This window comes from Pipistrellus kuhlii, unplaced genomic scaffold (genome assembly GCF_014108245.1).
Source record: "Pipistrellus kuhlii isolate mPipKuh1 unplaced genomic scaffold, mPipKuh1.p scaffold_m20_p_1, whole genome shotgun sequence".
NCBI lineage: Eukaryota > Metazoa > Chordata > Mammalia > Chiroptera > Vespertilionidae > Pipistrellus > Pipistrellus kuhlii.
This window is the reverse complement of record NW_023425404.1, coordinates 126,805,463-126,818,064: the sequence shown is the minus strand read 5'-3', so window position 1 is coordinate 126,818,064 and position 12,602 is coordinate 126,805,463. Positions and strand designations below refer to the sequence as shown.

Sequence of the window (12,602 nt, the reverse complement as noted above, 5' to 3'; positions counted from 1 at the left end):
TAAACATTTGTGTGAACATTTTTAGATGTTCATTTGAGTAAATACCAAGGAGTACAGCTGCTGGATCCTTCCGTAAGAGTATGTCTAGTCTATGGTTTTGTTTTGTTTGCCATTCATACATTATATGTTTATTGAACATACATTATGTTTTAAACAATGCTGAATACCACAACAAGAAGAAACTTTAAGGAAAAATATTGCTTTCTAAGAATCTAGCTCCCTCTATCAAAGAAATAAGAATCACAGTAAATGTCTCAGTAATAATACAGGATGAGATAGGATTTCACACCAAAATCAGAGTGCAAAGAGTAAATACTCTTGAAGGTATCAGTGAGTCCTAATTGCCTGCTATTATTATTATTATTGTTTTATAATGCGTTCCACATTTAGTTTTAAAAAGCTTTTAAAATTGATTTAAGAGAGAGGGAGGGAGGGAGAGAGAGAGGGAGGGAGGGAGGGAGGGAGGGAGGGAGGGAGAGAGAGAGAGAGAGAGAGAGAGAGAGAGAGAGAGAGAGAGAGAGACAACAATGATGAAAGAGAGTCAATGAGTGGTTGCCTCCTGTATGACCCATAGTGGGATTAAGCTCCCAACCCATGCATGTGCCCTAATTGGGAATTGAACTGTGACCTTCTGGTTCATGTGTTAACACTCAACCACTGAGCAATACCAACCAGGCTTTAATTTTTCAATTACAGTTTACATTAAAATTATTCTGTACTAGTTTCAGGTGCATAGCATAGAGGCCTGACAATTATATACTCCACAGAGTGGATCCTCAAGTACATCAGAGTATGTTTAATTTTATAAGAAACCACTAAACTGCCTTTTTAAGTTGCTGTCCCTGCAAACATGTGGTGTTAAGTGTTCTGGATTTCTGCCATTCTGACAGTGGTATCTCACTGTAGTTTTAACTTGCAGTTCTCTAACGACGTATGATGTGGAGCATCTCTCCTGTGCTTACTTGCCATTTATGGTCTTTTCTGGTGAGCTATCTGTTCAGTTCTTCTGCTCACTTCTTAACTGGATTACTTGTTTCCTTACTCTGAGTTTTAAGAGTTCTTTGTGTATTTTGGATGCCAGTCCTTAATAAAAAAAATGAGTGTTACAAAGATTGTTCTCCCAATCTATGCTTTGTCTTTCCATTCTCTTTACTGTGTCTTTCATAGAACAGAAGTTTCTAATTTTAATGAAGTCTAACTTACCAATTTTTTCTTTAATGGCTTTTGGTGTTGTATTAACAAGTCATCACCAAAACCAAGTTCACACAGATATTCTCCTATATTATCTTCTAAAATGTTTACAATTTTTTGTTTTACATTTAGGTCTATGATCCATTGTCGGTTAATTTTCATAAAAGCTGTAAGATCTGTTCTAGATCCTTTTTTTAAAAAAAAATTAATCCTCACTCCAGGCTATTTTTCCATTGATTTTTAGAGTGTAAAAGGGTGGCGGGAGGGGAGAGAGAGAGAAGCATCGATGTAAGAGAGACTGAGGTATATGCCCCTTAACTGGAACCAAACCTGGCACCTGTCAGTCTGCAGGCCAATACTCTATCCACTGAGCCAAACTAGCTAAGGGTATATTCATTTTTTAACATGTGGATGTCCAGTTGTTCCAGTTCTATGATCCAGATGATCATTTCTCCATTGAATTGCTTTGTTTCTTTGTCAAGTAACAGTTGACTATAATATCTATGTGGGTCCATTTCTGGGCTAATATGATCCAATGATTAGTCTATTATTAGGTCTAGTAATAATTAATGTCGTTTTCTAATACCTTTTTAAAATCGAATTTATTTAAACAATACAACAAAATTTAATCAACAATATAGTTGCCGTTGTTTTCTACTACTTGTGCCCAACGCTCAGGAAGCATTTTAATCCCTCTGTTGTAAAATTCTTGTGATTTTGATGCAAAAAATTCGGTCAATGCATTTTTGAGGCATTCTTCATTATTAAATTTTTTTCCAAGAAGAAAGTTTTGCAAAGAACGGAACAAATGGTAATCGGAAGGGGCAATATCAGGAGAATATGCAGGTTGAGGGAGAACTTCCCATTCCAACTGGCGCAGTTTTTCAGCAGTGATTCTTGCAGTATGCGGTCGTGCGTTATCGTGGTGAAGAATTACGCCCTTCCGATTATTCAGCGAGGGTTCTTTTTCTCTTAAAGCTTGGGCTAACCTTTCCAATTGGGCACTATACACTGCACTTGTAATGGTTTGGGTAAATGGTAAAAGTTCATAATGAAGAATTCCTTTAAAATTCCACCAAACACACAACATCACTTTTTTCGCATGCAAGTCAGGTTTTGGCGTGGGCTGCAGAGCCTCATTTTTGTCCAACCATTGAGGCCACCTTTTCAAATTAACATACAGCACCCATTGTTCATCTCTGGTAATAATTTGCTCTAAAAACGGCAAACAGTTTTGACGAGAGAGGCGCGAACTGCAAATTGTGACTCTTTGATTACAGTTGTTGTCGGTCAACTCATTTTCCAAACTTTTGGACTTTGCCAAGTGCACGCAATTGATTGGAAATTGTTTTTTGTGAACAATTTAAAGTTGTCGCAAGCTCTTGTTGGGTAATTTGAGGATTTTGCACCAAAAGAGCTTGAAGAGCTTCTTGATCAAAACTGGACACACGGCTTCGACCACTCTTGTCATCTAACGAAAAATTTCCCTCGCGAAATTTCTCAAACCAACGCTGGCATTTTCTGGCACTAACTGCATCTTGACCAAGAGCACTACAGATGTTTTTTGCAGCCTCACTTGCTTTTCTTCCTAATTGGAACTCGTAAAGCATGCAGTGCCGAATATGCTCTTCATCCGCCATCTTCTTAGCCCTAGTTTTGCAACAAAAACCAAACCAAACACAAACTTTTTCAAGCAAAACTTATTAATTGCACTTCACACGTTCTGTAGATACCACGTGTTTGAAGGTTATGTCAATACAAGTCAACGCCACGCAAGATTTTAAACGAATGTTTAAAAACGACATTAATTATTACTAGACCCGATATTTCACCAATACCTCACTGTCTTGTCTACTTCTAGTTTTTAGTAGGTCTTCAAGTAATGTCAGTCTTACAATTTTATTGTTCTATATTGTATTGCCTATTTTGGTTCTTTTACCTTTCCATATGAACTTTAGTTTGTTGATATTTACAAAATAACTTGCTGGGATTTTGGCTGGGATTGCATTGAATCTATAGATCAAATTGGGAAGAACTGACATGTTGGCCTTATTGAGGCTTCCTAGCCACACATACAGAATTTTTCTCCATTTATTTAGAACTATAATTTCTTTCATTATTTTTATAGTTTTAAGAGCTCTACTTAAGTATTTCATTCTTTGATGGTAATGTAAATGACACCGTGTTCTTAATTTCAAGTTCCAATGGTTTGTTACTGGTATGTAAGAAAGTGAATGGTTTTCATATATTAACTTTATATCTTACAAGCTTGCCATACCTGCTTATTAGTTTCAGTTTTCTTGATTCTTTGGCATTTTCTACAAAGCCAATTATGTTATCTGTGAATAAAGACAATTTTATTTCTTCCTTCCCAATCTGTATACACTTTTTTCCTTTTCTCTTCTTGTCCTATTACATTAGCTAGAACTTCTAGTATACTAGTAATGCTGAAGAGTAGTAAGGAGAGAGAACATTCTTGCCATGTTCCTGATCTTAGTGGGAAATAATTTAGTTTCTCACCAGTAAGTATAATGTTAACCATAGGTTTTTTTTTTGTAGACACTTCTTATCAAATTGAGGAATTTCCCTTTTATTACTAATTTTCTGAGAGATTTTTATCACAATGGATGTTAGATTTTGTCAAATGTTTTGGGGGTTTGTTTTCTGGTATATTTTTATGGGATTATGTGGTTTTTCTTTTTAGTTTGTTGATGTGATGGATATTAATTTTTAAATGTGAAACTAGCCTTGCATACTTAGAATAAATCCCATTTGGTAGTAGTACATAATTACTTGTATACAATATTGGATCTCATTTACTAATACTTTGTTGAGGAATTTTATATCTATATATAAATATTATTGTCATGAGAGATACTAGTCTGTAGTTTTCCTTTATTGTAATGTCTTTTTCTAGTTTTGGTTTTAGGTTAATGCTAGCCTCACAGAATCAATTAGAAGTATTCCCTTTGCTTTTATCTGTAGGAAGAATTCATAAAGAATGGGTATAATATCTTACTTTGCTGTTTGATAGAATTTGCAAGTGAACCCATCTAGGTCTTGTGTGTCGTTCTGGAAGCTTATTGTTTATTAATTTTTAGTGTTTTTTTCAAAATAGACATAGGCCTATTAAGGATGTCTATTTCTTGTGTGTTTTGGTTGATTGTGTCTTTCAAAGAATGGGGTCCATTTCATCTAGGTTATCAAATTTGTGGGCATACAGTTATTTGTAATATTCCTTTGTTATCCTTTTATGGTCTAATAAACCAGTAGTAATGGTTGCTTTAATTTCTGATATTAGTAATTTCTGTCATCTCTATTGTTTTATTACTTAACCTGGTTAGAAGTTTATTAATTATATTGACCTTTTCAAAGAACCAGCATTTGGTTTCTTCCATTTTTACTATTAATTTTGCATTTTCAATTTCATTCGTTCTCCTCCCACTTTTCTTTCTTTTCTTCTTTGGATTTAATTTCTTCTTACTTTCCTAGTTTCCTGAGGTTGAAGCTTTGATTACAGATTTTAGAACTTCCTTCTTTTCTAACATATGCATTCGATGTTATACATTTGCCTTTAAGCATTGCTTTTGCTGCATCTCACATTTTGATCACTTATATTTTTCCTTTTAAAAAATATTTCCTTTCCAAGATGTTTTAAAATTTTCTATGACTTAATTCATGTGTTCTTTAAAGTATATTGTTTAATCTCCAAGTATTCTTTATGTAGATCTGAGTATCTGACCTACCCACCTTCTGTCTACTGATGAGCTATTCTTCATTTCTATCATGATGTTTTTGATTTCCAGCACTGCCTTTAGATTTTTTTCTTAGAGATTTCACCTCTGCTTACATTACCCATCCCCATTTTGGGGTGGCAGTTTTCACAATGACCTCAGTTCTTTAATAAATCAAAAGGTTATTAACTTCCCATTTGTTAAGAGTTTCTCTTGTGATGACTTCCATGCTTCCACTACATGCTGGAATAGAAAAAAAGTCTGTATCCTCTACTCCATTTTATTTTCTTTATTAATTTTTCTTCTAAGAATTTACTGATTTTCCTTTTCTACCTTTTAATTTAAATCCTTTTTTTTTTTTTTTAATGTCCAAGATCTCTGCTTACTTAATATAAATATTTTAGGCTATCAACTTCTAAGTACCATTTTGGTACATCACACAAATTTTGATGAATATTTTTTTCACCTAAAATACAACAACCTCACCCTGGCCAGTGTGTCTCAGTTGGTTGGACTTCGTCCTGTGCACTGAAATACTGCTGATTCAATTCCCAGTCAGGCACATGCCTGGGTTGAGGTCTCAATCCCTTGGGAGGGAGGGGGACAGAGCATGCAGGACACAGCCAATCAGTGCTTCTCTCTCACATTGATGTTTCTCTCCCTCTCCCTTCCTGGCTCTCTAAAAATAATTAAAAATAAAATATAATAACAGCCCCTTTAACATGCCCCTGATTTCAGCCAGGAACGCATCCCAACTCAACCAATCTAGCCTATATATTTCTGCTCTGCTACACTGACATTTCTAAAATGCAAATCTGTGCCATTTCTTTTTAAATGAGTAAATACAGATATCAAGATTTAGTTTGTTTTATTAGTTCTGGACAAACATGTCTTTTGATCTTAAGTGCATCCCCTGCCATCACCACTACCTTACACAACTTCGGCCCTAGAACAGCACAGTGAAGGAGAGCTTTCTGTTTTGCTGGTGACTCCCATATCTGCCCTGCCCAGTCTAGTAGCCACTTGCCCAAAAAGTGGTTAATGAAGCAAAAGAAACCATAAATTTCATCTAATTTTAATTAGTTTAAATTTTGAAAAGTTACATGTGGATTTGGTCATCATGTTAAACAATGTAGTCAGGAGTCTATCCTTCACAGTGAATCTTTAGTTGAGTGTGTAGTCTGATTTAGTACTTCCTTCTCTCATATGCTAATGTAAGAAAATGTTATTTACTAATTTACACTAGAATAAATAAATTTATGAAAACTGAGTTGTTCAAAGAGAACACAAGTTACAGAGTTAGGAACTACATTAAAATCAGTAAGTTCAAGTTGATTAGAGAAAGAAAAACCTCAATCTAGAAAATGAATTATAGTATTAAGAAATAAATTACTATAGGATAAATAAGCTCTTTGAAAGCAAACACAATGTGTTTTATATCACTTGGACTCAGTACACAAAATTATTTGCACATTTGTTGAATGAGTGAATATGAGGACACAGATCCTTATTCCCAGAAACTGGGCATTGCCACGAATCAGATTTTAAACTCATGGCGGCATAAAACCAGTCTTGGGGTGGATTCAGATGTAGAAGTTTCTAGTTCATATTATCTCTCAATTTTTAAAGAATAAATTACATTTTTTACAAGCCTCACAGCAATGGTTCTCAAACTTTTTGACTCAAAGAATGCTTTAAACTTCTAATGCCAAAAGCCCTTAAAAGCATTTGCTTGGAGGATTAATATTTGCACAGTTACTATATTAGAAAGTAAACTTTAAAACTTTTAAAACACAGGACTTCACAATCACAGATTCCACTAACTGTTAGAATCATAACATCACCATATGTCATGCAGCCTCTGGAAAAATCCAGTGTGTGTTCATGAAAAAATGAGAGTAAAAAAGGCAAACAATGTGTTAGTGTTATTCTGAATAGTTTGACCTCACAGACATTATTAAAAGGTAATGAGATTCCTGGAACTACTTCAGTTTACCATCTTAGCCTAAGACAGGGCTCCATGAAATTCTCCCAGGAATGAGCGTGAGGATGGGTCAGGGTGGCTGACCACTGAGAGGCAGCTGCCTTGACCATGTGTGCACGCAAAATATAAGGTGTGGTTTTTAAACCATTTCTTAGTTCATAAAAGGACAAAAGAATCTTTTTTAACATATTAGGAGATTGTATGCTAAATTTTAGTTCTAATTTTCTTCCGTATCATAGTTGGTCTTGGTTGGAATAGGCACAACACAAACCTCAAAGCTTTCTTTTCTAGGGTGTGTGGTGGGGAGAAAAGGGATTTTTTAAAATTCCTAGAATTTTTAAAGCTCTAATTTAGACTTTATCAAGTGAAAGTAAGAAAGTGCCTAATATATAGATACTGGTTCATCATTCACTTTCCAAATCAAATTAATTTTCCAAAAAAAGTAATTTATCAAGAATTCTAGTAGGAGTTCATCGTGATGTAAGGCCATAGGTTTAGAAGTGAAATGGAAAAATGTTGCCAGGAGAGATTAAATTTGAGGCTATACGGTTGACTAAACTGACTGTTAATTAAGTCAATTAACTAAGAGATAATAGAATCACTTCTTGGCTGATATAATTTGGTTATTGAAGCAACCAAAGGAACGCTACTGCAAGTTAAGTAGTCAAAGAAATTCAAAGAGCAAAAATCTCCTGAGGGCCACAAAACTTTCCCTTTTGAATGTCTTAAATCTTCCACGCTGGCTCAGGAGAAAATAAACTGGAAAGTCCTGAAACATGTACACTGGCAACAGACTGAAATCAGCTAAGATTTTATACTGCAATTTTTTAGATTATGTAAGAGCTCATACTGTAAGAGAAAGTAACGTATCAGTGAAATGTCTAAAATAAGAACACTCATGACTTAATTATTTAACAACAGGAGATAGAAGAGAATAAAATGGTAAGTGAAACTATCAAGTGAGTCGGCATAATGATCCATGGGTCCTCCTTAGCTTTTCTTTAGGGTGGTTGTCATGATACTGAGTGGCCTGGGGGAGCTTGGTATTGATTAGAGAATATGAGATCCCCAGCTGAGATTCACAAGCACATGGAAAGATTCTCTGGATAGGCCTATCCCATATATAAATTAAGCAGTTAATATTCAAAAATGTTTACAATTAAAATAGTATATATGTAATAATATTTTCCATGTCTTGCATGACACTTTAAGAAATGTCTACACAATTTTTCAAGGTATTCTCTACAACTGTATTATAAGTAAATAGCTGAGGCAAATTCCACCATCTCTAATCTATGAATAAAAGGATTAATTCTCTAAAGACAGACCCAGAGACCATCTATGCAGGTGTATCACGTGGACACCTAGAGTCACCCTTTGTTCCCTCCCTCACACACTCTCACATTAATTCAGCCTTAGGGTCCTATTGCTATTATCTTCTAAACATATCTCAAATCTTACTAGCACTGACTCACCTCCTAGACATGCATTAATATCAGGCATTCAGGGTCTTTGCAATTCCTCCACTTCTAATCCATATTCCACAGGGCTACCCAAATAATGTTTAAATGCCGAGACTGCTCCTGTCATGTCTTTGCCTAAAATCTTCAAGTGGCTCCCTACCATCTTCAGGATGAAGTTCAAATTCCCAAGCATGGTATACAAGATACCTTAACATCAGGAATCTCTGTATGTAATTTCTTACTTTCTCCCAAATGTGCTATGGTCCCTCATCTCCCTCCCTTCCAAAACTGTTACCTAGGCAACATTTTATGTGACTGGCATACATGAATTAAAAGAACAAAGATCTTGTCTTTGTAGATCTTACATTCTTATGGTAGGCAGGTAGATGGTTCATAGATCAGATAAATAAAATTAATTGACAAGTAGGCAGATGATTAATACAAGCATACAGATGACTGAAATAGGTAAGTAGGTAGAAGATAGATGGGTGACAGATTATTGACAGAGATGTTTGATAGACATGGAGGTGGGCTGATAAATGATAACCGATAAAGTGTTAGGATGATGGCAGCAATGGATACAAGTGAATAGAATGGGGAAGCATAGGGATCGTGTGTGAGGTGCTATGAAATCGTGTCAGAGAATGCCTCACAAAAGCAATCGCACCTGAGCATAAACCTAATGAAGGTAAGGAAACCACCAGTGTGTATGTATGAGCAAAGAACATTCGGGGCAGAACAACAGACAGTGTAGTAGCCCTGCAGCAGTTAGGTGTCTGTGTGCTCAAAACCACCCAGGACACCAGTGAGGTTGCAGAGCAGCGATAACGTGAAAGATCATGGAGAAACGAAAGTGAAACCACGCACACGGTGGGTCATTATGGGGACATGATTCTTCCTCTGAGAGCAATGGGAGCTGCTGGGGTGCTTGAGCAGGTGTGTCATCAGCTGTGTATTTAGAAGCTAAGCATGAGGGGAACAGCCCTCTCAGAGACCACACTGCACAGGAACATTTACCACATTATAACCTTCAGTCCACTGGTCTGGTTCCCCCCAGACTGTGAACTCCTAAGGAGGGGGAGGCTGTGGCTTATTCTCTGTTGTTCTCTAGCACTAAGCAGATCAGGAAGGACACTTTCTCACACTCCTTGTGTGTGGGGTGCTGAGACGGAGCTCCAGGACCGCACTGGCCATTGGAGGGGTCGTGCTAGACTTTGACCTTAGGCCTAGAGCCCCAAATTCCCAATGACTGGGCAGAAAGAGCAACTAAGGGAGAAAATTAGAACTATATAGAACATATGGGAAACAGGTGCCTTGAGAGACACCTATAGGAGACAAAGCTGCAAGGTCAGGAGCCTGTCAGAATCTGTAGGCCAGAGATGGGGGGTCGGGAGTAGTACCAAATGCTCACATCCACGTCTGGAGCTCTAACCAGAAAGAACTAACACTACCAGCTTTTGCTCACAGCTCCTCCCGCTCACAGGGATGTGGGTGAGGAGTTAAGAGTAATTCTAAAGTATGTAGGGCTTGAGGTGGGCTGAACCCAGATGGGTCCACTTCCTTTGCAGAGGACTACTGGTATGCTGGCCATGTTTCTAATGACTAGTAAAAATAACTCCTGAAGTTGCCCTTGATTCTCCTACGTAGCCCCACCGTCTCCCAGTGCGCTGCTCTCCAAATCCCCTCTTCCATCCTCAAAGATGGAAGTAATGTGCAAAGGTGAGCTGACAGATACCTGAGGCTAAGGAATTACCATCCCTGCTGTGCTAACCTCTCTCAGACTTTTACTATCTGACTACCCATCCTATCTACCCTCTAAGTAACTAGGAGGACCTGCAAAACACAGTGCACCTTATCAAAGGCTGTGTAAACATTGGGGTCTATAAGCCCCACCCTCCATCATCAGGAAAGACAGACTTGTTGGGATTTAATTTCCTTGTAAATTATAAAAATTAACAGAGTGTTAAAGATTAGAAATGGACATGAGATAAAATTTTTGTGGCAAGAAGTCATCTGACAGGGAAAGCAAAGCTAGATTTGTGACCTCTTTTGATGAGTTACTCACTGCAGTAGCGTTAGTAATCACATTCCTGACTAAAATTCCAATTTCTTACCTATAGGATGGAAATAAGAGCAGGGGACTGGCTTCTGTAAGAACTTAAGATACTAAAGATTGTAAACACATCATCATATGTGGTCTACAGGTGTGGCTACTGTATGCAAGACTACGTGTGTGTCTACGTAGGTGTCTACGTGTGTATGTGCATGTATAAAACTAGCAGCAGTATCAAGACAAAGGAATTAAGGGAAAAATTTCACAGTAAGCTGACAGCGTACAAGTGCATGCCTCTACTCTCCTAATTATCTGAAAGGGCCTCTGAGATGCTGGAATGGCTAAGATGGGTTCTTGATGTGTGCTGGGTGTTAAATACCTCTGAGAAACAGAAGGTGGATTTGGGAACAAACTCCTGCCTTCATTCCATCCCCAAGTACTGACCAGGCTGGGAGGGACTGAGAAAGCAGGGAGAGCAGCAGTGAGGCTGCGCTTGGCATTTCCACATTTTTCAGCCCATTCTTCTTGCTTGTATAGATGGCTACTCCTGACACCATCAAAGCTGTCTTACCCCTTCATCCAGGAAGTCAGTCAGACAGCTCCTTAGAGGAAATGGTGGTGGTTTATCTTATGAGCCCCCATTAACACAAAGATTCAAGAAACATAGACCCACCCAACCCTGGTACTAACTAGCTGAGCTACCACATTTGCCACAGCCTCAGCTTCCTCTTCTGTAACATGGAATAGTAATAAGCATTTCACCTGTTTGTTATAAAACTAAGAGAGATGATGTCTGTGAAACTACCTTGCCAATTCGGATCAGTATCTTCAACAATCCACATGTGCCCTACACTGGTGTCCAGCAACAACACTTACCACGAATTTTCTTTTAAAAATTATACATAGGGAAGTGGGTAAAAGCAACTTTAATCTAGATGTTGGGGGAAAAAATGTCTCAAAAGTAATTAAAATATTAATTGTAAATTTTCTGATGCTAAATAAATGAAATAAATTCAAGCCAGCCAAGTTCAGGTGATGATTATAATGAAATGGAATTACCAAGATAGCACTCTTATAGACAGCACCACAAAACACAAAAGAAACAATAGAGAATGTACACAAAAAAAATTTTTTTTTAGTCAGAGGTATTCACTTTTACATGTCATCTTACAATGTAAGTATTTATGAGGTTCTTATCCCAACTCATGCACAAGACCCTGTAATTTTTTAATTTCTTTATTGATTAAGTTATAACATATGTGTCCTTATCCCCCCATCCCTCCTACTCATACCCTCACCCCCCTGGTGTCTGTGTCCATTGGTTAGGCTTATATGCACGCATACAAGTCCTTTGGTTGATCTCTCCCCCTTACCGCCCATCCCCCCACATTCCCTCTGAAGTTTGACGATCTAATGGATGCTTCATACAAAAGTTCAAGGATTTATTTCTTTTTTGAAAATTGCACTTGAAAAACTATTGAGGTTAAAAGAGAATAAAAATCATACTAGCAACCAACATTATAAAAATTAAAACCAAACTGATCCTAAAAAATAAAATTTGGTTCATGAGAAGTTACTATTTTTATTTTCATCAAATTCTATCAAACACTGTCTTTTAAAATGTAAAAATCATTATCATTTACTGGATGTTAACTTGTACCCTGGAGAGAATATCTGCGTATGAGGAAGGATGCAGCCATCTGTGGGCCACAACCAATCACAGGAACATTCAAAGACACATACTTCTGCCTCATCTACACACGGCTGCTGCAGACCGCACTGGTGCCTTACCTGACCGATAGCGCTCATCTCTTGACCCTGAGGACCTTCGGCGGTGATAGCGAGAGGAGGAGGAAGGAGTAACGGGAGCCCGGCGCTCTGGCGGCAAAGCTTGATCCACCCCTGGATTAAGGGAAATAGCAAAGTAGGGTGAGGCTTGCCTTGGCAGCTGGAGCATATTTACTTTGTGGAGCAAATCACTTTGGTAGAGTATAGCCCCTGACTCTGCATTCCCACAGCGGAATTAGAGCTCACAGGAGAGTGGGCACCGGCCAGGATGTCATGGACGGTGACCAGGAAAGGGAGAAGCATCCAGGGCAGGGCAAGACTCACACTCAACACAACAGCCTTTAGAAACAGCACAGGCTCCTGTACATCACAAACGTCTAAAATGTCAT

The 12,602-nt window shown here is 37.7% G+C and overlaps 1 protein-coding gene across 2 annotated transcripts in view; it reads right to left on the bottom strand.

Moving 5' to 3' along the window:
• Window positions 1-12,602, bottom strand: part of DIP2C (disco interacting protein 2 homolog C) — a 373,359-nt gene that overhangs the window by 159,731 nt on the left and 201,026 nt on the right. For both annotated transcript variants that reach the window (XM_036408536.2, XM_036408553.2), the window contains one exon: window positions 12,217-12,327. In XM_036408536.2, the coding sequence (XP_036264429.1) occupies window positions 12,217-12,327 (111 nt within the window). The remainder of the gene's footprint in view (window positions 1-12,216; window positions 12,328-12,602) is intronic.